Source organism: Furipterus horrens, unplaced genomic scaffold, assembly GCF_987537825.1.
Source record: "Furipterus horrens unplaced genomic scaffold, mFurHor1.1.pri manual_scaffold_8, whole genome shotgun sequence".
Lineage (NCBI taxonomy): Eukaryota > Metazoa > Chordata > Mammalia > Chiroptera > Furipteridae > Furipterus > Furipterus horrens.
Window position 1 is genome coordinate 13,819,368 of NW_028327178.1, and position 25,491 is coordinate 13,844,858.

Below are 25,491 nucleotides of genomic sequence, written 5' to 3' on the forward strand. Positions count from 1 at the left end.
AGTGCAATCATTTATTTATTCAACAAGCACGCACGGAGCACCTACTATGGATCAGGCTGAAATAAAGCATGAGGGTAAAACGATATGTTTGATACAATCTCCTGAAGAAATATGTTACTAGCAACTGTAAAATGGTATAAAATGGATGGTACCATTGTGTTACTATGAGCATAGCTGTATTTGTTATTTAAGGATAATTAAAACAAAAACCTTTCAGCAGGTGTTCATGGATTGCTCCCTAGCCGACTCCAGGAGGGTATTCACCTTCAGCTCCATTTCCTCTCTAGTGTGATCTCACCTCCCCGCGAAGGCCTTCTCTGACCATCCTAAGATATCCCTCCCCTCGTCATTTTTCCAACCCACGGCACTTGTTTCCTTCATAGTAAATATTTATATTTATCTATTATGCGTTTGCTTATTTATTATTTATTTCTGTCACTAAACATACATCCCACGAAGTCAGGGATTTTGCTCTTCTCGTTCTCATATTCTCAGCAGTCCCTAGGAGCGTGCCTAGAGCATATTAGGTGCTCAATAAAATCTGTTCTGTAACGGGACGAGTGGAAAAACAATCATGTCGTTAAGAGCCAGCCCAACGGAAGGGAAGCAGATGTGACGGCTCAGAACTGCGGAGACTAAACATGAAACGGTGGAGACTTATGACTCCCATTCTGGGCTGGTGTTAATCTGCATTTGTTGTTTATGCAGAGATAGAGGAAAGCAAGTGGTTCTCCATATATTTATTATTTTGCTCAATTCTTATAAAAACAACTTTCCAAGTATGTTTGGTTAACCTTATTTTACAGATCAGTAAACTGAGGTTCAAAGAGGATACGAGCTCCGGGAATAAGTGGCAGAACCGTTTCTTTTTAACCACTTCATCCCTGCAGTCTGATAATGGGGACCCCGGGAATAACAGAGGAGCAAAAACAGGAGAGGGATCAAGGCACAATAGCTCCTGCAGAGTAAGGCAACGGGAGTTGATCAGACAGTAAAAATTCACCTCCCTAATGATCTGAAACCACTGAGGCAGTGCCCTCATTCCGTGTAGGAAGAAACCCAGGCTTGCTCAGGGCAACTGACTTGCCCAAAGTATTTCCACCCTGGGTTTCTCTGTAGGTCAGCAGTGATTCCAGACCAGAGAGTACTGTCCCTCTCTCTCTCTCTGTCTTTCTCTGCTTTTCCCTTTGGCCTTTTCTTTCTCAGGAAGGACGCTGCTTAAAGGCACAAAGACCCAGCAAGAAAAGACAGTGTTGCTGCAATCACAGAAATAGGATCTGACCTTCTATTCCGCTGACCTTGTCGCTTTACAATCAGGTTTTCATGCATGTGTATTAAATAAACCCTTCTTTGGAGACTAGAGCTACGGCCCAGAAGTCTGCAGGAAATCAATTTGTTGCCGAATTTCACGTAGAGGCGCAGCTTTCCCCTTTGTAAAAGAGAAACTTCGGACTAAGGCGGTTTGCAGAGCTTCTCTGGTGGGGTGTGAGCGCCATCTGATGCCCAGAGGCGGAGTGGCTTCAGTTCCGGATCTCTGCTTTCAGGCTCAACCTCCTAACCACAAAACGTCATGAAAATACAGAGCAACCCACCTGAATTCCATGGCTTTCCTGTCGATAATGCATAGTCAATAATATCCATTAGAATTGCTACAAACCTCGGTTGTACATTTGATGTTCGTATTTTTCTTTCTATGGATTTTTATACTTGTGGCCTAAGTCTTATCAAGACATAGCTCATCTATTCGTACTTATTATTATGTCACCTCCAATGGCATTTATTTATCCAAAATTTGTTAAGCACCTACTATGTGTGACACCACATTCTGTGGAGGAAACATAAACACACACAAAGAGAAAAAAATACCTGCCTCCAAAGGAGTTTCTCCTCTTGCAGTGGAAATAAACAATCTTGACAACTTAGAAGGAAGAAAGCCAAGGTTACAAGTGTTATAATAAGGAATGAAAGTAAGCTGAAAGGACACCCAGAAAAAGACTCACTGTGCTGGAGCTGAGAGGATCAGGGAAACTCTGAGTGTGGGTAGGGGATCACTTGGGGCAACTACTGCCCGGGGGTGTGGGGTGAGGGGCAGCGTTCCTCTCCTTAAGACTTGTGGGCTCAGCAAGGGCAGGATTGCAGTAGGTACAGCTGGGCCTGCGGCCCTGAAACCTGGCAGCTGGGGGAAGTAGAGGCACCTGATATCACAGAGAGAAGGGTAAGGCAGAAGGACGCAACCCAGGCCAAACCCCAGTAGTGATACAGCTCAGGCTTGAGCTATGAGGCACCCACCAAGCCAGTGGACAGTGGGGTGGTCCCCCCCTGCTCCCCGCAGAGCTTCTCTCTCCTTTCCCATCCTCCTGTCCCGTCCCTCCAGTGGAGCTGCTGCTGGAGCACACCAGGGACCTCGTGGATGCTGCTATCCGGGCACTTTTTCTTCCCCGGCTCACGGGACCAGTCTGGCCCCTGCCTCTCGTGACAAGTTCTCTCATCCTTGAGCTGCCCCGATTCTAGTGGCTTCCCGTCTTCAGTTTAGCTTCACATACATTTCTTCTCCCTCCCCCTCCAAAAAACCTACCCTTTTTATAGCGGTCAGAGTGATTTTCCTAGGCCTTGAAACGTGAACGACCTAAGTAATACATGCATAAATTTAAATCTCCGCCGATTCCCAATCTGTGTATTCATCTGTCCAATACATAACCCCTTTTAGAGTTCCTCCGCACTTTCAACAGAGCATGTCCAAATCTGAGCCCATAGTTCCCAATCCTTAGCTGCTCTTCCTTTTCTCCTTCCGTTCATTTACAGAACAGGCCTCCTTCACCAGGCTCTCATCCATACATTATCCAATCTTCCCAACCAACTCACGAGACGGTTACTACGAAGTTCCGTGTTTTCAGGGGGATGAACTGAAACTCAGCAAGGTGACACGCATTTTCCTAAGTCCCACCGCGGGTAGGAGGCACAGCCGGGGTTAGGCCCTAGTTCTTCTATCCAACACGAATGAACTAAAAGATCCCTGAAGTCAGGAACCATGTGCACCCTTAGCATCTAAGTCACACCACCATTACTCTTTCCTCTCATTTACCCCAACTTCCACGTTCAGCCCCAATATCTCCCAGTGCTGCCAATGCCAAGGCGCTCACTGGATGGGCATGCTGAGTCTGCAGAAATCCAACATGCTTACACTTGTGATGCATACACTTTTCTCCAGGGAAGCTATATTTAAATAAGAAGTTAAAAGGTTAAAAATCTAAGCGGTGGAAGCTAAAAGTATGGCTTGAAGTAGACTGAGCCTATTAGAAGTATCCCATCCAAAAGCAAATACTTTATGGGAAAAATTCAAGATGTCTCGTTGGAAGAAAGCTCAAGAGTTCTGCTCCAGCCCCTGAGCCAGTCATGAACTTTAAAACAAAAACTCAGCTCATAGTTTTCCCTTTTCTCGTGTTTTGAGTCTCTCTGCCCTGCACCTGTCTGTAAATTTAAGAGCCCTGTCCTACACCCAAGCCAGGTGGGAGCTCCGTATTGTAAAATTGTAAACCCACCTCCAGTGGCTTATTTTACAAGATAGGGTGAAAATGTATTTGAAAGTACATTTCACTGTGGCCAACAAAATGTTTTCTTCTTAGCTTTTTCTACCTATAACTCCTTATGAACAGAGACAAAACTGTCTCCAAGGACAATAATCATCTGAGCCATGCTAATACTCAGTAAAACTCATAATTGTTTCATTTTTTATTTAATTTCTTTTTGATGCTACTAACAGCCACAGCACACTGCATCCTTAATACCAAAACAAAACTTTAAAACCCTGTCTCTTAATTGCCCAATTTCCTGAATAGAGAGATTTTTTTTTTAAGTGGTTACTAAATGCTTTGCCATTCCCCTCCCCCATCCCCCCCACCCCCGTAATGATCTAAGTCCCTTAAACCTTTTCATTGACCTGACATCCAAAGGGGGAGTTTTAGACGTGCCAATGGCTTGTCTGAGTCCCCCCTGGCTCCAGCTGACATGGTACAACGTCCCACTTAACCTGACATTGCAGCTTCCTTCCTTCCAGCATAAGCACTCCGCACTCGGAACAAGGAAGACTCTGAATAAAATAATAAAATGATAGATCGATTGCCAGCAGGATTAAGTCGGGCATTACTGGACCAAGAGAAGAGATGTGAAGAATGCCTGTTGAGGCCATTGAGGGTTTCTTGTTAATATTTAAATAAAAAAAAAAAAAAAAAAGAAAAACAGAATCCAAACACTCTTATCTGAATGTTTAAACTTTAGGGACTAGGATGAAGTCCCACCCCAAACAAAAGTAGTTTAAAAGAAATTTTACGAGCGTTGTGAAATCTGTGAAGAACCTGGGATGGGAATCAACGAAGGGGCTGTGTGGTGCCTTGTTACGAGAGCGTAATCTAGACTAACCTCTTTAATTTTTTCCATATTTGTTACTATGAGCAGAATCTGAATGAAAAAATTCTTCTGAATACTAACAATAAGGGCTGAATTCATACTGGTAAGGAGTTGGGGGGAGAATACAGAATCATTGATTTACAGTAAAAATTCTCTGAGGCCACATCTTACGTTTGCTGTCTATCCTCACACAATAAAAAGCACATAGTAAAGGCATAGTTTTTAACAAGCAAGAACCTCATAAAAAAAAAAAACAGTGAGTAGTATTGTATGATCCCACTTAGATGAGGTACCGAGAACAGACAAATTCTTAGAGACAGAAAGTAGAACAGAGGTCACCAGGAGCTCGAGGCAGAACGGAATGGGCGGTTAGTGCTCCGTGAGTACAGAGTTTCCATTTGGGGCGATGAAAACGTTTAGAGATGGATGATGGTGATGATAGCACAAGAATGAATTGGATACTTAAAAATAGTTAAAATGGTAAATTTTGTTATGTATATTTTAGCACAATAGAAGATGTTAATTAAAAGTTAAGATAAAGCCCAAGCAGTGAGTGCTTGACTAGGTTGGAACTGAACTTGTGATTTCAGGAGGCTCTGGCCACCTCTTCGTGGAAGCAGCTAGGACCCGGGTGTCCCAGGGGGAGCAGCGCTGGCATGGCGGCTGCTGATCTGCAGGCAATGGAAGCCACCTCTCCTACATGAAGACAGTGCACCTTCTAGGGTCGAGTTCTGCTTCATGTGGAGGAATCTTTCATATACTTGAAGACAGTCCCCCAAAAACCACTATAAGGGAGAGGGGCATTTCAATATGTCTGGACTTCAGTCTCAAGTAGCTTACTTGCCATTTGGGTAACTTGCCCTTCCTGGGTCTCAGTTTCCATTTCTGCAAATTAAAGCAAAAACAAACAAAAACGAGTAACACGTGGCCTCTACCAGCTCTACAATTCATGGCGCTACGCCATCCCTGAATGCCCGTCCTAGTGTACGTACACTAAAGACAACAGTCTCCCATCTCACTACCCAACCCTGTTCTTTCCTGGACTCCCCAGCGCCGTCCGATGTTCTGCAGAGGAACACTGATCCAAAGTGAACACACGCAGAGTATGGGAGGGACACCACTTGTAACTTCTAATTAGAGCACAAAATTGCTGTAGCTTTCTTTCCTTTCTTTTTTTTTTTTTTTTTTCTTCTTTTTTAAAAGTTTTTCAGCCATAATAATATACAACTGACTCATTTTCAAGCATTGAGAAATTAGGGTCATTGGAAATCACATTATATAGTAACAGTAACTACGTTTCTTTTCCTAATCAGTTGGGTGATAATAAGCAGCCTGATTACTCTTCAACAGGGAAGGATGAGTGTGTGAACAAGAAACTTCTTATAACCCCTTTGCACTACTTAGAAGCAGTAAAGAACTTCCAAGGGTTGTTTTCCTCTCCTGTAGTTCCTCTATTCAAACTGATTTATTCCATTCAGGCATTCAAAGCTGCTGTTAAAAAGAGTTCTTTTTAAAGATTGTTTTTAAACATTCTGTGTACAATTCATATCATTTCAAATGAATCAAATGTGGCTGTTTTATACTGTGTGTTTAAAATGGTGAAGGTGGTTCCGTTTTAAAGGAGGTTTTTAGTCAAATGTCTGGGTTTTTCCTGAATGAGAAGTAAATAATCAGTGTGATTGGCAATTCACTCTTCAATCTCTTGATTTGTTAATAAATAAAGTAGACATACCGAGAAGCCTAAAAGCACTTGAGTATTATTAGTGGGTCACCCCAGAGAAAAGAAAAATGGTATAAAAACCATAAATCAGCATTCCAAAAAGAGAAAAAGTTCTGAAATTAGAACAACCAAGTGAAAGTTAAGGACGTATCTTCCCATAAAATACCAACAATATTCCAATTACATTGTCTTCATTAGATTTTTATTTTTAAGGTTTTTAAAATACATAGTGAATTGGATTCCTAAGTCATACATCAAGGATGCACAGAGGAAACCCAATAATGCTTCAAATACATAAAACCATAAGAATAGATTTCATTTAAAATTACAACGGCAAAAATATATATACAAAGATGCATAAAATCTTTACTAAGTGACCACATAGTATCTGATACAATACTTCCTGATACAAGAAAATATAGATTATGAACTGGTTTCTAATATATGAAGAAATTCCAAAAGTAAAACTAAATTTGTAGATAAAAATCTATCTACACATCTGCCTTTTATGACTATTCCTCTCTATCTTACCTCCTTCCATACACCCATTGCCCTGTGCTGGCCCCTGCTCCTTCTCAACCATGAGCCTCCTCCTGGATGGTGACCAGGTCTCCATAAAGTCCCTTTACAACACCATCATCACCGAACTCCCATTGCTACCACACTCGGATCTCCCCTGGCTTTCCCAGAAGAATGAAATAAAGTAAATACACTGTAGAGTGGTCCCAAGGGGTGACAGGCATTTGATGATGTGACTGGGTATGTTATGCAGGTGGCTACTTCCTCATGCTAAAAGTGAGCCATTCCTGAATTCTGCTCTTGTAGGTAACAGAGCTAGAAAGAGGTAGAGGTGGAGGAGATAAAGACAGAGCTGTGCATGGATATGAGATGCGGGTGGCAAGAGAGAGGAAGAAAAAGGGAGAGAGAGGAACATGCAGATTATTTTTAGCCTAGGAAAAAACGATCCTAAGACATTTAAAAATCCGATTAAATGTCGGGAGACTACCTGAAAGGGGGGTGGACAAAAGCATCAACAACCAGCTATACTGGCTTTACAAATGTCCATAGGGTAGCCCCTAACTGATGGTCATGCCCAAGCACAATGCAGGGATACCAACCCTGTTAAAATAAATTAGAAACAAAAGCCAAGCACAGATCAGATGTGAATGGCTTCTCTTCTACTCAAGACAATGGTCAGAGCTTGGGGGCCACCAGCCCTTCCAGCTTCTGAGTGATGACAGGTAGTCCCCAAACCCACGTACACAGAGCAGTGTTCCCAATGGACTAAATAAACCTCCCAAATACAAGAATTGCTAGTCCTCAAATGTACAGTTAATGGTATGCCTAATAAAATCCAAATACATTCAAAGAAGGCATTGAATTCATGATTAATTTCTCATTATTTTCTCAGTTAATATCCAGTAAGTAGACAAATACTCATATCAGTTAAGACCTTGAAAATGTTGGCGTTATAGAAAGTCTCTTCATGTCAACTGAAGAGTTGGGAATCACCAGCCTGGGGTTCTCTGATAAACTCTCTGAACAAGGTTAGATGTTCCGGGGTCCCAGTGCCTCTACATGTACATACATAGGCTGACCTCCTTACTGCCTTACCCAGTGATGAGTAACAAAAATACATACATGGTACTAAGATTTACTGACATGAATGAAAAGAATGAATTTTCATTTGGAGTAATAAATCTGAAGTTACCAAGAGAAAATAAACAAACATATAACATATATGAAAATCTATACAAAAATACAATAATTTAATAATTTACTGGGTGTCCCCTATTGACTTACTAATCTACACAGAACTGACTGAAACATTCCCGCAGCACGAACTGCCTGGAATTGTTGTCAGCTACACAAGCCCACAGGGCTGCTTCGTGCCTGCTCTCCTCCTTCCACTGGGGGAAGAGCTCCGGGTTCATTAGCCAGGTCCTTCTTCAAAAACAGTAATAAATGAAGAAGGAACAACAGATATGAACTCATCCGCAAGTCTAAGGCAGGTTGATTGCCTGGTCCTCCTTGAATTTGGGGATCTTCTTAAACTCACTCTGTTTCTTGAAGAAAAGCTGGGCCAGGATGTGGTCTGCTGTGGCCTGAATATAATCGTCCATGTCAAGGGTTTGTAGCTGCCAATGGGAATGAAAGGAAGGATCAGCACCGAACTGCTCTCGTTCCTACAAGAGTCTTACAGCCATTGAGACACTTACAGAATCACAGGACACTTGGCTATGTAACTTGACACAGCCACAGAGCCCTGCAGAAGGTCACCTGTGTGCCCGGCCACAGGGAGCCACCTTTTCATGTCTGAGAATCAGGGAGGTCTGACAGGTGGCTAGATGTGCTGGGGCCTCTGAAGCTTTCTTTCGAAGGGACGACCTCTGTCCTACTGAGGGACAGAGGAAACAGGACGTCTGTCTTCCTGTCAGCAGGGACTAGTGACAAACAGCTTCTCGGAGGCACAGATGGAGGCAAAACTCTGCCAGATAAGTGGTTCTCTAGCTCCACAGCCAGAGACTATGCTGTCTCTGCCGGGTCGATAATCTCTGCCTGCCTGGCCTCTGTCCAGACAGCTGGATGTGACTGGCTGTCCTCGTCCACTCTGTCTTCCACTGTCTTTCTTTCTCTCCCTCCCTCTTGCTGTCGGACACGACCTGTCTCGGTGTGACTCTCCCAATTTCTCATGTGTGTGTCTCTCCATACCTCTCTCACTGCGTGTTTCTGTCTCTCTCTGTGTCTTTGCCCCGAGTCTCTGCTTATCTCCAAATCTCTCTCGTCTATGTGTTTGTCTCTGCGTCTGTCCCTGTGCATGCACGTGCACACATGTGTGTGTCTGCCTTTCTGTGTCCCTCTGTGTATAGGACTGTCTGGGTGTGGGTATGTGTCTGTATGTCCCTGCTTTTGTACGTCGCTCTCCTTCTGCATCTCTGTTGTTTATGGGTGTCAGTCCCTCTCTGTGTGCATGTATGTCTGTGTGTCCCCTTCTATTTGTCTCTGTGTTGTTTCTCTCTCTATGCGTGTGTCTCTCTTTGTACATCTCTCTCCCTCTGTGTGTGTGTCTCATTCTCTGCATGTCTTTATTTCTGTGTATGTCTCTAAGCGTGTCTTTTTCTCTCTGGTCATCTCTCTTTGTATCTATCTCTGTGTGTCTCTGGGCATGTATGTCTCTCTCTGGGTCTCTGTCTCTTATGTGTTTCTCTCTGGTCATGTGTTTCCCACTCCCTCCCTCCCTCTCTCTGCCGCTCTCTCTCCATCCCTTCTTCCTTTTTCCCTTCACACTCTTTATGCAAAACATATCTCCAATGGAAACATTTCTCGTTTCTTCACTCTGATGAGATAGTGGGGGACTGTCCCCACTCAAGGGGATATCAGACATTCCTCTAGGTGGGGCAGAGGTAAAAAAAAATTCCTCCTACCCCAAATTTTTATTCATTTCTTCCCATTGCAGATCACTCTCTTAAATTGTTTCTTTGCTTTTTTAAAAAAACACATTTTATTTCTATTCTCTTTTTTAAATATTTATATTCCTTCATTTTTGGCTTATATTTAATGGTTTTCAATTATCATTTTTATCCTTGTTTCATATTTTCTTTTACTTTGTTAGAATTAGCCTTTCCTGTCACATTAACTTATTTTACTTGTTTTATGTTATATTTATTTAATTCTAACTCTTTACCTGTGAAATACTTTCATACTTATATAAAATTTATATTGTGTTCATTTTTTAAATTTCATTTTCTTATTCTTAACTTTTAAAACTCTAACTTGCTATTTGTAACTAGAGGGTTTTCCCCCTGCTTTCCTACTTATATTTTACTTGGTTTGATTTTTTGCTATGATTTGTGCTTACAATGACTGTAGAGAATGGTGACCAAATGGGTGGCCTATCAGTGAGGCCTACACCCAGAGTAGGAGACACTGCACCCCTCCTCCATCTCTTCCTCACATCGCTCCCATAAACCTCATCCCAGGGAGCCCCAGGAAGGTTTGGAGACCCAGGGAGTCAGAGGCTGGAATTTTCCGGTCTCTCTCAAAGGAGGTACAAGTCATCATGGGAAATGAGCATGACTGAACCTGTCCCCAGGGACAGGTCCTGCCAAGTTCATGCTGCACTTTCCCCTGGAGGTCGTGCTGGGTCCCCTTGTAGGAAGAACGAGGGCCAGGAGAAACGTCTGTCAGTTCCTCAGCTTGCCCTGGGCTCTGTGTCCAGTCACAGCTACAATTCTCACTGGTGGAAGTCTAGTCCTAAGGATTTTTGTAAATCTAAATTCTAGTGTTTATTCATGTTCCTCAAACACGTTAATCCATCTAATTAAGTAATTTCTCTTCACTTATAAATTAATATATTCATATTAATTTTATAATATAGATCACTATATATTAGATTTGCTTAAAATAATGATAGGAAAAAATACCATTTCTACACAGTAGCATTGTTCAATCATAATGTTACTTAAGTACTCCCAAAGTTTTTTTTCATACACAAAAGCCTCTCTCTCTCTCTCTCTCTCTCTCTCTCTCTCTCTCTCTCTCTCTCTCTCATTAATCCTGGAAAAATAATCTGGGCATGCTCAGTTCAGCTCATCCCTCCCTGTTCGTGAGCTGGAAAAGCTTCAAAGAGCATGCTCTGTTTCTTTATACCATATGACGTACAAGGCCTGTCTCAACATTGATAGGCCAATCCCATTCTGGAGACTGCTATTAGAAACCCACCTGCCCACAGGTATTAGCCACATTCTCTAATATCTGCTTTATTAGAAATAAAAATTATTTCATTGATCTCTATATACTACTTTTTAGTCTTTTTCTCAGTTGGCTTAGAACTTGGGGAGTTAAGAGGGAATGTGATATATATTTATATTGGATCTCTTATAACCAAATGAAAAGACTATTTGATTCTCCTCTTCACATACTGGTCCTGCCAGTGCATTTACTCATTCATTCAGCACACATGGACTGAGGGCTCCCTGTGGTCCAGACACATTGCTTGGCAGAGTATTCTGCACATCCCTGGCACTCAGCAGTCTCTCTTACGTGAGCTTATTCTCACCTGGTCTCCAGTGCTGAAGGCAAGAATGAAAAGCAAATCCTCATCACATGCACTCTTAATGTAATGCTGGACTCCAACAGGGAAAAATATCACATCTCCAACATGGATATTAAACTCTAGGGTGCCCTGAGTATTAATAATGCCCACCTAAAGAGGAAAAAATATCTTGAAGTGAAGCAAATAAAATCAAATACTCATTAGAATAAGTATTAATAGTGAAGAAGAGCTGAACAAAAGCACAAGGTTATAAAGGGACTTCTTCGTGAGGGTAACTAGCAGAAGACAGAGGCCAGCCTTCACATCAAATCTCCTGTTTCGGAGACACAGTCCCACAAAACTCAAAAGGTGTTTTAGTTAAGAAAGTGTTCCTCAAAATGTCATTAGCAAGTTCAATACTACAGAACATCATGCAGAAAGAACCTCAATTACCTTGTTCTACTTAAGGGTTATAAATTACCCTTACATAATCACGTAATTAGGCAAGAGATTTAAATTGGAGTGTCTTGCTATTTCCATGCCCCCCTTTCTACTTATTTGGGAGAATACAGCCCTTCAGCAGAGCAGCAGCCTAACCACCTGCCCTAAAGTGTTGAAGATTAAATGTGCACACAAATGCACACACAAGCATGCTGAAAATAAAGTCTGTCCTTGAAATATAATTTGTGAAAGATTACAATGTCCTTCTCCAATTGATTAAAGCCTTCACCTCGAGAAACATAAAACAAGACGTTTGCCGTGGATGACACACAGGGGGCGTTCAGTCTGGTTTGAAACTGTCTGTCAAGATTGAGACAGGTACAGGCTAGGAAAGCCCATTCTGCCTGTGGATACCATTGTAGGCTTCCCCAGGGAGCCCTATGAAAGTCCAGAACAAAATCACTATGGTAACGCGCTATTCGGTTTGGCTTTTCTTATGGTAAGCATATAATTGATCATCGAAGCCAAGACTCTCCAAAGAATCAAAGGGGGTGCTGTTCATAATCTCACCGAGACAACAAGCACACATCAGGAGGACCCTGGGTAAATGAAGACATGTGGCCACTCTAGTGGCATTTCACACCTCCCCAGCCACCTTGACTCACATCGCACCAAGAGGCAAACAGTGGCTTCACATTCTCCAAAGGGCAGCACGTTAACCCCGGTGCGTAACCTGAGATGCAGTACTCTGAGAACATGAGCAGGTGTTCAAGGCCCTCCACGAGGAGTGCTCACTCTTTACCACTTCGGAAATGTTCTGAGCTCCTTCCCATGCTCAGACCAAACTTGGGAGCTACCTAGCAGAGCCTGCACCCTGTCCTTTGGAAACTGTGCCCAGAAAACCAGTAGCGCCAAGTGCTTTCTTGTTACCAACAATGGAACCAAAATAAATTCCTTCCATTAGCTTCTTTCTGCATTAAAAAGGAAACTTCAAAACACTGTTCACAGAAAAGTTACCTTTGCACATCCACTTAGTACATAGCCCATTTCATTTGCATTAAAATGAAAGTGTGGCTGTCGCAATCCATTGTTGTAAATTCTGAGTGTACACAAAGTGAGGGCATTTTGATGCTGAAGAAAAAAAAATGAATTTCAGTTATTTAGCCAACATCTTACTCAGCAAATTAACAATTAATTCAATTATAATAATATTTATGAAGCCCCCACTAACACATGTAATTTTTATGTCCTTTACATTTATTACATTACTCGTTCCTTGTAACAGTCTTATATGATTGGTAATCTTATTCTCACCATTTTGCAGGTGAGATTAAAATCTTGGTTGGTTGAGTAACTTACCTAGGGTTACACAGTGACAGAGCTGGGATTTGAATCAGGGAATTTAACACCATAGCTGTGCTATTGGTCATTATGCAACATAGCACATAATACAAATGAAAAGAGATATGTCACAAGCATCTGGTCTTTTCATTAATGTAACCATCCATATCAAAAAATTAAGTTCCCAAATCCAGACTGAGGCCTCAAGTACTAACTTACATTGATCCAATCAACCAATGTTTGACTAGTCTTTCCTTTTCTTTTTGTCCAAAAGAAGGCTGAATCTGTTCTAAATCTCAGATTTCATCCATCTTAATAATTGTCAAAATATTTTTCACAATTACCTGATTCAGGAATTTACTAAAAATTTTTTCATTGTTACTCAGCCCACTTTCATTTTTCCAATATTGTGCCAGCTGTATTATTCCTCCTGGAAATCGATATTCTTTTGAACCTGAGTCAGATGAAGTTTGAGAAACAAAATATGATAAAATACTCAAAATCGTACTACAAAGGACTTAGCTCTTCTACAATCACAAAAAACTTATGTGGGACAAACTGCTAACACCAGATCCTGTGTGCCCCAAAGATATTGACCTGATATGGTCAGATACTATCCTGTCTTCTAAGCTCTCCTGAAATTTCTAACAAAGATAAACTATTTAAGATAAACTGTTCAACTGAGGAGACTTGGCTAGGACACTTGTGAGTCATCCTAAATACCCATCTTGCCCTCCAAGTTATCCACTAATCCTGTCAGCCCCCCTCTTTAAATTCTCTTTGCTCGTCCCAGTGCTCGCCCTCTCACAGCCGTTACAGGGCAGGCCAGCACACTCCCCTATTTGAGGGGCTGCGAGAGCCGCTGACACATGTCCCTGCCTCTCATCGGGCCCTGTTCAATCCATTCCCCACAATTCACCATGATTGGTCATCACTTCAGAAAAAACTAACACTAACGCAGGAGAAGAAACCTGCACCCCCATCTTCCTTGCAGCATTGTTTACAATAGCCAAGAGATGAATGGATAAAGAAGATGTTGTACAAACATACAATGGACAATTATTCAGCCATTAAAAAAAAAAAAAAAAAGAATAAAATCTTGCCAGTTGCCACTGGAGGGACCTTGAGGGTATTATGCTAAGTGAAATAAGTCAGAGAAATACAAATACCACATGATCTCATTTAAATGTGAAATCCAAAAAAGAAAGAAAGAAAGAAAAGAAAAGCTCATCGATAGAGAGAACAGATCAGTGGTTGCCAGAGATGGGAGGTGGGCGGGGCGCTAGGGGTGGGAGAATGGGTGAAGGGAGTCAAAGGTACAAACTTCCAGATATAAAATAAATAAATCATAGGGATGTGATGTGCAACATGGCAACTACAGTTACTAATACTGTATTGCACGTTTGAAAGTTGCTAAGAGAGTAGATTTTAAAAGTTCTCATCATAGGAAAAAACGTTCTGTATGTCTGGTGACAATATTAACTGCCTTCAACATATACAAATTTTGAATCATTATATTGTACACCTGAAACTCATATAATGTATGTCATTTATATCTCAAATAAATCAATCGGTCACTCTTCTATTTAAAAAATACCCTAATTTCTCCTCTCTTTCCATCAAGATATTGTAAAGAATAAACTTGATCACATAAAACCTTCAATAATGGGACCCCTCCTCTCTCACCAGCCTCTTTTCCTAAAATCCCCTCCGCCAGCCCACCACACACCCTCACGCTTTGAAATCTTTTGCCATATTCTCTTTTGCCTGCAGGCCTTTTCTCACATTTCCTATTCTCATGAGAAATGTGCTTTTTCAAACTTCTCGTGACTGTGACCCATCATCAAAAAAAAAAAAAAAAAGCTACATCTCTAATACACCTATATCATCACATTTATACATATTTAAATAAAAAAACTTCACAAAATAACCTACCTTTAAGGTCATAAAAGTATCTCCACACAAGACTGTCTGGAGACTGTGCATAACTAGCATTCACAACCAGCTCCGCCAAGTTGGGAGGAAGGTTGACGCCCTGATCCTCTTTTTGCTTATGGAATGTCCTAATAAAGTCAACTCCACCTTCAGGCTGAAACACATAAGAAACCAGGTAAGATATCTGAAACATTCCACAGATTTCATCAATAGGAGGGCAGGTAGCTGAGGATAGGGTAGTACTGGCACCAGTGTGGCTTCCATGGCCCATTCGGAAGAGCTGACCTCAATTAGCATAAGACTTGTGATATTTATGAAAATCCTCCAAAGTTTCATTGTATTTTGATTTTAAATGTGTTGGCACTTCATGGTCAACAAAAACTCCCACAAAAACATACCCTGGTTTCCATGTTTATTGATACTCTCCCTAATGACTCACTTCTTTTGCTTCTCCCTATAACATTAGATCAAGATCTGTTGCAAAATAGATCTCAAAACCTTACTAGATAAATTTCTAAATTTCCCATGGAACCCCTTCCAACTGCCAGTCACAGGCCAGCACCAAGTCTTCTGATCACCTATTGGCAAAGTCAGCCTCTACCTCTGACCCTTTACATCTAGCATTAGGAGCAATCATGATGACATAAATATTTGAAGAGACCAAAAGTAGCTCTTCTTCAAGAAAACCGAGGGATTCCTGCATTACAGTACAAAACCACAGTACATTATCTGCAGCAAACTTCTCCCTGTATTAGCTTGTGGGTTTCAGAGTTGTAAATTATAACCTTTGTATTGACTACATCATAACCTTTCTCCTAAATTTATTATTGTTTCCTACGGAAGTCCTTCACAAAGGAAAATAAAGAGCACTCCATTTCAACAAGTTTTATATCCTCAGTGGGAACACAAGTTATGTTTTGGGGTCCATTATCCAACCACTGCACCGTTGATTGCTGCCCTAGAAACACGAATACTCATGCTCTCTTTGTGCCTGTGTGATGCGTACCCACATGATGGGATTCAGTTTTCAGTACAGACCTTAAGAGACCTGGCGGCAATGTCCTCAGGCGTAGAAAAAAAGACATCGTCGACATCCAGGGTCTGCAGTTCATCATGTGTAGAAAAGAAGAGCAAGAAAAAGCAGTCCTCGTTCCCCACGTTCTTTATCCAGTGTAGTGTATTTTTAGGAAAAAAAATCACTTGACCGGCTGTAACATTGTACGTGGTAACTACATGACCATCATCATCATCAACCACCCCAATCCATGCCGTCCCCTGAAACATAAACAGAGAAGCACATCCAACGCCACTGTAGAGCATGTCTCAGCCTTTTCCATGACCTCCTTCCTAAGGTTCTAGTTTGGACTTTTCTCCCTCTATCACCAACCTGTGAAATTTTAATACTACAGATGTATTGTAGATCTCTACCCTGTGTACCCAGACTAGTCATGTACTATACATACATCTTTGCTTTAATATATAAGAAGAGTCAGTATGTTTGCCCCCAAGAACCAGTTTATGTCCCTGTCAAGAAAATATGCTTCAGAGTTTAAAAAGACTGCAGGCATATATGTGTTCATATGTGACTGCTTAGACAGGTGTGTTTGTGTGTGCATGCATACAGATGTGTATGTATTTTCCTGATAAGAAGTCTGCATAGAATTTTAATAATAATAACATGAACAATAATAGCACTTAGTGCTTTACTGTGTACAGTGCAGGTAGTCTTCTCAGCACTTTACCTGATTTAACTCAAATATTCCTCACATCAACCCCGAGAAGCAAGTACTACTATTACTGTCACTTCACAGACGAGAAAACTAAGTCCAGAGAGAATATATAAATTTCCCAGGCTTACCTATCTAGTCAATGGCAAAGCTGGAAATTGGACTTAAGCAGCCTAGCTCTAAAGTCTACACTTTTTAAAAAATTGTTGTAAGAACACTTAAGGTGAGATCTAATCTCTTAACAAAACATTTAAGTGTACAATACAGTATTGTTAATTATAGACACAATGTTGTATAGCAGATCTCTAAAACTTATTTCTCTAGCCAAATTACCTTGTTACAATTATTTAATCAAATTATCTGGAAACAGAGAGTAGAATGGTGGTTGCCGAGGACAGAAGGAGGTCTATAATTTTAATCTGTACTGCGCCAGCCTTTGACCTGCTCACACAGATCTGCCCCTTTCTCATTCTCTCATCTGTTCCTCCGTATTACACTGTGTCATAGGTAGAGAAGGTGCCTTTATTTCCATTTTACCAGAGGCTCACAGTCACATAGTGGAACATCAGCAAGGGTGGGTGAAAAGGAAATCTTTGTTCTGCCTGTACAGACATGTGCAACTCAGATCCAGATGGGCATTAAAGACACAGGTGAAAGATGACCTCTAAAGAGCTCTCTCCAAGTCCACATGCAGCGAAGAACAGAAATATGCATCTATTCCTATCAGGGCCTCATCTACTCCAGACACAGAGCAGAGACAGCACAGTGACCAATGGGACACCCACTGCAAGACCACTAGCTTCCCATTAGTCACCCCGGCTGCCCTGCTCCTCACAGGGACACTCATTCCAAAGCTTTCATGAAGATACTCAGAAGCCAAAGCATCTCCATGGGTGTTTGTGCAGAGGAGAGACATCACCACATCCCCTCGGTTGGTTCCTTACCTTAATTGTAAGAGTGAATGATCCTATAACTTTCCTAGGATCTAGAGAATATTTTGGCCCACATTATTTTTTATAGTTGAATTATTATATATATTTTAATTAAGATAGAATTGACATATAACATTATATTAGTTTCAGGTGTACAATAAAAAGATTCAATATTTGTATCTACTGTGAAATGGTCAGCATAATAAGTCTCGTTAACATACATCACCATAGTTATAAATATTTTTCCTGTGATGATAACTTTTAAGATCTACTCTCTTAGTTATAAATATTTTTCCTGTGATGATAACTTTTAAGATCTATTCCCTTGGTAACTTTCAAATAAACAATACAGTATTATTAAATATAGTCCCATGCTGTACGTTATGTCCCCATGACTTATAACTGGAAGTCTGTACCTTTTGACTACCTTTTAGCCCACATTTAGAAGCTCAAGTTTATAAACTCTCTCTGGACTTCCAGAACAGCCCGCCCAAGCTGAGCTGGATCCCAAGCCTGTTATTTACCGGAACACTCTCCGGACTCATTTCTCTGGCTTGGACTTTGTTTTGGGGGCCGGGGAGGGGAGACCCTCCTCCAGGAAAGTTTACTTAACTGCTTTTCCTTCTGTCTACCACTCTGCCAATACTCAGCCAGAAAATCCTTTGAAGATTATCCTCTTTTACATATTTTATACACGTGGGAAGAACAAGAAGTCAAAAACTATGGACTTTGTCCCAGTCTAGCCAACAACTATAAAATAAATGGGAGTCCCTAAGGCGGTTTGACGTTGTAGTCAACACCGGCAACTCCTGCGGCGCACCTGAAGCCAAGCTGTATTGACTCCGTCTTTCCCTTGGACCCTTCAGCTGCGAAGAGAGGGGGGGTCTGCTGCATGGGCAACAGCAGACCCTCCATATCACCCTGCCCAGGCTCTGTAGCTTCAGCTTCACTGGAGAGGACACTCCAGCGTCATCGCAAGATGTCGATTCAACACGGGAGGAGACACTGTCACTCCCGAGTCGGACTGCACAGCCATTCTCGACGGTGCAGATAAGACTCTTAAGAAGCTACACCATCGTCTCGAGACGGACGGCTGCCGATGAGCCAACAACTACCATTTATCTTCCCAAAAGTCACAATCTTTCTGAGCCTCTATGCTTTCTTGAGAAATAAAAAGGATTTGCTCTCACATGGGTAAAACTCTAATCTCTCCTCCTGTTGTAAATGATAAAACTGAATGAATTGTCAAAGATAATTAAAAAACAACAGAAATATGTCACATGAAACTGGCTAATCTAGTAACAAGATTACCAGTGTCCAACCAAGTTCTGAATGTTCTATGAAGGCTTAGTCACTGCTGTGTCCCCAGTGTCTGAAATATAAAGTAAGTGCACTCATTTCGCCTCTAGTTCTGTCAATTTTGATTTCCAGAAAGTTCTGAAAGGTCTGAACCACAATTGGCTTGATCTTTGGGACTCCAGGTTGAACATCTGCAAACTCGTTTGTTATCCCAGTCACTGATCTTTTTTTATTTCTTCATTTTTTTTTAAGGAAAGCTGCCCTCTCTGTGATCATTAGATCAGAGCCACCAGGTGTCTTAGCTAGGGCTCAAAGGGTGGAACAGTGATCTTATTTTAACAATAGTGTATGAAAAATGATTTCATTCTGAAGAAAGACGTTCAAAGCGATGCCAGGAATAATCACAACAAACACGTTAATGCTTCAAGGCACTGCTGATTAACGTAACTGAGTAGGCAGCCAGGGCCTGGATGTTGTCTCTCATTAAGTAGGTTTTGCAACAACTAAAATAAGAGCCCGAGGCCCAAGGACACGCCAGCATAAATGCTTAAGTGTAGAATGGGACAAACTGGTTATACCTGTGCGAGATAGCCGTGTTCGTTGGCATTGAAGTGCCAATGCGGGGCACGGAGACCATTGCTTTTTATTCTCAGGGTCCCCAGAGTCAGCTGCGACCTCTGACTGTTCAAGCTGCTGCCAAAGGCCTCTTCCTCCACGCTGAGATAATCTTTGATGTTGTTCCTGTACCGGGCCCACTGGATCGCACCACCAGGGAACTCAAACACCTGAAAAGCCATAAGTAAGTAATCATCAGCATGTAGGCCATCACCTGAGACACGAGGCCACCATGGCCTACAGAGGAAGAGGGAGGCGAACACAAAAGGCAATGGCAGTGAGGTGAACAGTGGATTTCTTAAAAGGAAAAGGATAAAAGATCTGCAGCACTGCAGGAGTGACCACAGTGGTATAGGCTGTGCCCTTGGTCTAGTCCTGTTAGACACGAAAAGAGCACATATCTTGACAAGAGACTAGAAGGCTTTGCACTTGTCCATCTGCAATTAAGTTGCTGTATGAGATTTGACCTGTAACTTGGTTATTTAGATATAAATTATTAAATTAGCTAATTTTGCCTTAAAAAAAAAAAAAAAGATTTCTCCCTGGGACCAGTATCAACCCACCTTTTACTCTTCTCTGTCCCTTGCCTCCCTTCATCCATGTAGCACGCACCTGGTTGCTTCCCATGAAGGGAGAACAAAGCTTAGTAAAAACACAATGAAACTTTGTTTTGAAATAGCCGTTTAGAGTAGATGATGCATTTCCTCCTAGGTGTGAGTCATACCTTGGAGTTAGGTAAATGATTAAGGAACTGGAATTTGGGATCAACAGTTTTCTGCGGTACTGGAATTGTTTGAGGTTTGGGTTCTGAACGAGGCTGTGAGTTGTTGATGTAAACCAAGGAGAGGACCAGGACTCCTACTGCCGTGGTAACGACGCAGGCCAGGAGACACACCAGGAAAACACTCATCAGTGACCACTGCCTCTTCTTTTCCTAGGAGAAATGATGAAAAATGAAGCCATTTTTCTCTACTCTGGACACATTAAAAATACCGCTTTCCTTCTAATTTGGTTTATTTTCTCTTCTATTTAAAAAATATATTTGTGGGATAAATATACTCAGTAAAATAATACATGTGCAAATATGAGTATAATAAATACACACACATATAGGCCTTGCTGATATCCAAATAAACAAGAATAAAATATGAGGAGCAGAGGCACATAATAAGTTACTAGAAAATCAAGTAGCCAGTTAAGTTTGTATATAAAATGCATTCCAATTCAGCCCATTAGCCCCAGTTATCAGTTTCTTCAACTGAAAATTAAATCAGTTATAAAGAGTATTTTCCAAGAATGTTTTCATTCCTGCATGTTCACATACATTTACATGCACAGGTAAATGCATGGGAGTAAAGAGCATACCTGTAAAGAATTGGCTCACAGGTCTCAGTTTCTCTCCCTCCCTCCCTCTCTCCTCTGTGTATGACCTGTAGGAGCTGCTGACCCACCTACCAAGTCTGAGCACAATATTTCCATGTATTGCTAAGTTACCATTTCCTTGTTTCCCATCACAAATACATGCTCAAACAACAGTATTATTTCTGTGAGTAACCGTGCCTATTACTGAAAGCTACCAAGACAAAACACACCCTAATCTTTGGACCAATTTGTCCTCATTTCGCGGACCACTAAAATGATATTCGTAAGTACTGATGTCAAGGTCTCCCATTCCACTGTCCTCTGTGTTCCTGGCCTTTCTCTCTGAGTAGGCATGGCTTTGGTCACTAATAACTCTAACACAGGCGTTCTTAGCACTTTAACATTCTTAAATGGCACACGTTGCATGGCATAATCATTTATCAACATATTCAGTTTAACGTTGCATAGGGCATTATATGGAACAATAAATAACCCATTAATACTGTGAGCAACAATTCATAGAGAGCTGAGCCAATAAAGACCTAAAAGAGGTGTGAATGAAGAGTTTGTGAGCAAGAAGGCGACAGGAAATAGAGCAGGAGATGCCACCACAGTGAAGAGTGTCACTTAAGGAAGGCTGGTCGAAGAGAGATTCTTTCCTGAGTGCTGCATAAAAACTTATGAGGGGAACTAACCTCAAGATGTAAATCCCCAACTTACCATTCTGGAGATGGGGTTCATCTTCCCCATATATGAAACATTTTGTGTTGCCTCTTCATGCATTTCAAATGCTGAGTTGTCCATTGGCAAAAAGGTGCAAGCAATTCACCAAAAAAGAAAAATGGAGAATGTAGCTTTGGCAAATGGAGAGATCCCTGAGATCCCTAAGAGGAGGAGAATGATCATTCTTAAGTAAGGAAGTACTTATATAGAGCTGAAAGTTAAGGAAATGAAATAAGGAAGCTGTCTCTTAAACTATGATCTTGGTTTTAAAAATAACACTCTAGGAATAATTGCCAAATTAGAGGCCAATAAAACCGTTTTTATGTTAACCAATTCCGCCCATTGATGACGCATACAAGATAATAGTAACAGCTAGCTAACACTTATTTCCTCCTCTCACTGTATGCAAAGTGCTTTACATACATGACATAATTTAATTCTTACAGTGATCCTAGCAGGGACCCCTATTATTCCCACTTTGTAGATTAGGAAACTGAGGCATGGAGGGATATGGTAATGGCCCCCAAATCCCACAGTTAGCTTTTGTGTTGGAGCAGCATGCCCTTTACTCAAAGATCCTCCCATGACACTGGTTCTCCGAAGTTTCCTGGTAGGTGCTGAGTCTAGCTAGCACAGTCTTTTTTTTACCCAAATCAGCCCTGCCTCTAAATAAGGTGACTGATTTTCCTATGTGGCTTATTGAATAATTTTGTTACCTGAAAGTTAAATATTTATTTAAAATTTATTTGTATTATATTGCCTGGTGATGAGTAGTGACCTGAGGAATACAAAAACTATTACTATAAGCCCTGGCTGCTGTGGCTCAGTGGATTGAGCATTGGCCTGCAAGCCAAGTGTCGCTGGTTCAATTCCCAGTCAGGGCACATGACTAGGTTGTACGTAAGGTCCCCAGTTGGGGGTGCGAGTGAGAGGCAACCACACAGTGATGTTTCCCTCCCTCTCTTTCTCCTTTTCCCTCTCTCTAAAAATAAATAAACAAATAAACAAACAAATAAATAAATAATTTTAAAAAACTACTACTATAAATCCACAAAGCAGTCATCCATTCTTCTTTCCTTTCTATCTTCCTCCTTTATGCCTTCAGTAAACATGATTGGATGCCTACATGATCCAGGCTACACCCCACTCCTATACAACATGAAGATGCCTTGAGTAGCTTATAATCTAGTAGGAAAAACAGAAAGAAAGTCATTACCCAAAAATGTGCTGTGTTACAGTAAATGCATAAGGTTCTGCCAGGGCAAAGAAGAGTGATGGAGTCTGAGGTGGGAAGAAAAGGCAAGGCTTCTGCAAGGTCAGCATTTTAAATGGAGCCTCTGAGTCCTATCACAACCTCAGTAGGCAGGCGCACTTGTGAATCACACTTCATTCCATATTTCTGGCTTGTCTCTAAGCGGCTCTGGAACAGACGCCCTATGGTAAGATGGTGGACCCTATCTGAGTCAAGCAGCTCAGGCACCAACAAGGCTTCAGGTTACTCTGTGCTAAGGTGATAGGGGTTAACTTGGTGTCTTTCCTACCATAACTCATCCAATCTAGTAAACATGTATGCACCCAACATAAGTGCATCAAAATATGTAAAGCAAATCTTGATGGTCATAAAGAGAGAGACTGACAGAAATACAATAATAGAAGAGGATTTTAACACCCTATTGACTTCAATGAATAGATCTTCCACACAGAAATTCAACAAGGAGACAGTGGCCTTAAGTGACATGCTAGATCAAATGGATTTAATTGATACCTGCAGAGTATTTCACCCCAAAGCAGCAGAATATACATTCTTTTCAAGTGCTCATGTAAAAGTTTCTAGGATAGGCTACATGTTAGGACACAAAACAAGTCTCAATTACTTTAAGATTGAAATCATATCAGACATCTTCTCTGACCATAATGCTATGGAATTGGTTATCAATCACAAAAAGAAAACTGAAAAATACACAAAGACATGGAACCCAAATAACATGTTATTAAACAATAAATTGGTCAACAATGAGATCAAGGAAGAAATCAAAAGATACCTTAAAACATATGAAAATGAGGACACAACAATCCAAGATCTGTGGGAGACTGGGAAAGCAGTCCTCAGAGGGAAATTCATAGCAGTACAGGCCTATATTGAAAGAAAGAAAAAGCTCAAATAAACAATCTAAACTTATACTTAAAAGAACAACAAACAAAGCCCAAAGTGAGTAGAGAAGGAGGAAAATAATAAAGATCAGAGCAGAAATAAATGAAAGAGTCGAAAAAAAAAAAAGATACAAAAGATCAATGAATCTCAAGAGCTGATTTTTGTAAAGAGATAAACAATACTGACAAACCTGTAACCAGACTCATCAAGAAAAAAGGAGAGAAGGTCCAAATAAATAAAATCAGGAATGAAAGAGGAGAAATAACACAAATACCAGAGAAACACAAAGGATTGTAAAAAAGTATTACAAACAACCATATGCCAACAAATTAGACAGCCTGGACAAAATGAATAAATTCCTAGAAACATACAATCATTCAAAACTAAATCAGTAAGAAGCAGAATATATAAATAGACAGATTACACCTAGAGAAATTGAAGCAATGATCAAAAAGCTCCAAACAAACAAATGCCATTGACATCACAGGTAAATGCATCACAGGTAAATTTTTCCAAACATCCTAAGGAGAACTAACACCTCTCCTTCTCAAACTATTTCAAAAATTCAAGAGGATGGCAGTCTCTCAAATTCATTTTATGAGGTCAGCACTATCCTAATTCCAAAATCAGATTAAAAAAACACTACAAAAAAGAAAAAGATAGGCCAATATCCCTGATGAACATAGATGTTAAACCCAAAATATTAGCAAACCACATGATCATATGAATAAATGCAGAAAAAACATTTGATAAAATCCAGCACCTGTTTATGATAAAAACTCTCAGCAAAGTGGGCATAGAGAGAACATACCTAAACACAATAAAGGCCATATACGACAAATCCACTGTCAGCATCATACTCAACATGCCAAACTACAAATGTTCCCCTTAATTGGGAATAAGACAGAGATGTCTGTTTTCACTTTTCTAATTTAACATAGTAGTAAAAGTCATAGCCATAGCAATCAGACAAGAAGAAAAAATATAAGGCATCCAACCTGGAAAAGAATAAGTAAAATTGCCTTTATTTGAAGATGACATGATATTGTATATTCCACCAAAAAACTCCTGGAATTTATCATAAATTTAGCAAAGTTACAGGATACAAAATTAATATCCAGAAATCAGTGGCTTTTTTGATATGCCAATAACAAAGTAACAGAGAGGGAAATTAAGAAAACAATCCCATTCACAATTGTTTCGAAAAGAATAAAACACAAAGGAATAAATCTAACCAAGGATTTAAAAGACCTATACTCAGAAAATTATAAGATACTGAAGAAAGAAATTGAAGAAGATACAAATAAGTGGAAGTACATGCCATGTTTATGGATAGGAAGAATTAACATCATTAAAATGTTCATACTACCCAAAGCAATCTATAGATTTAATGCAATTCCTATCAACATACCAATAAAATAATTCACAGAACTAGAAAAGATATTTCATAAGCTTATATGGAACCACAAAAGGCCCTCAACAGCGATCTTAGGAAAGAAATACAAAGTTGGAGGAATCTTACTACCTAACATCAGGTTATACTATAAGACCTTAGTAATCAAAACAAGATGGTACAGGCATAAAAACAGACACATAGATCAATGTAACAGAACAGAGAGCACAGAAATAAGCCCACACCTTTATACTCAAATAATATTTGACAAAGGAATTAAGCACATATAATGAGCTAAAAGTAGTTTATTCAATAAATGGTGTTGGGAAAATTGGACAGATACATGCAGAAAAATAAAACTCGACCACCTTCTTACACCACACACAAGAATAAATTCAAAATGGATTAAAGA

At 40.6% G+C, this 25,491-nt stretch overlaps 1 protein-coding gene across 1 annotated transcript; it reads right to left on the reverse strand.

Annotated features, from left to right (window-relative positions):
- Positions 1–6,309: 6,309 nt before the first annotated feature.
- LOC150002535 (uncharacterized) lies at positions 6,310–21,690 on the reverse strand. Its single transcript, XM_090285084.1, has 9 exons — positions 21,532–21,690; positions 20,174–20,383; positions 19,413–19,619; positions 15,915–16,151; positions 14,877–15,030; positions 13,286–13,395; positions 12,618–12,731; positions 11,184–11,330; positions 6,310–8,262 (listed from the first exon to the last, which is right to left on the reverse strand). The coding sequence occupies exons 1-9, from the start codon at positions 21,613–21,615 to the stop codon at positions 8,128–8,130; spliced, it is 1,398 nt and encodes a 465-aa protein (XP_090141210.1). The 5' UTR covers positions 21,616–21,690; the 3' UTR covers positions 6,310–8,127.
- Positions 21,691–25,491: the final 3,801 nt, after the last annotated feature.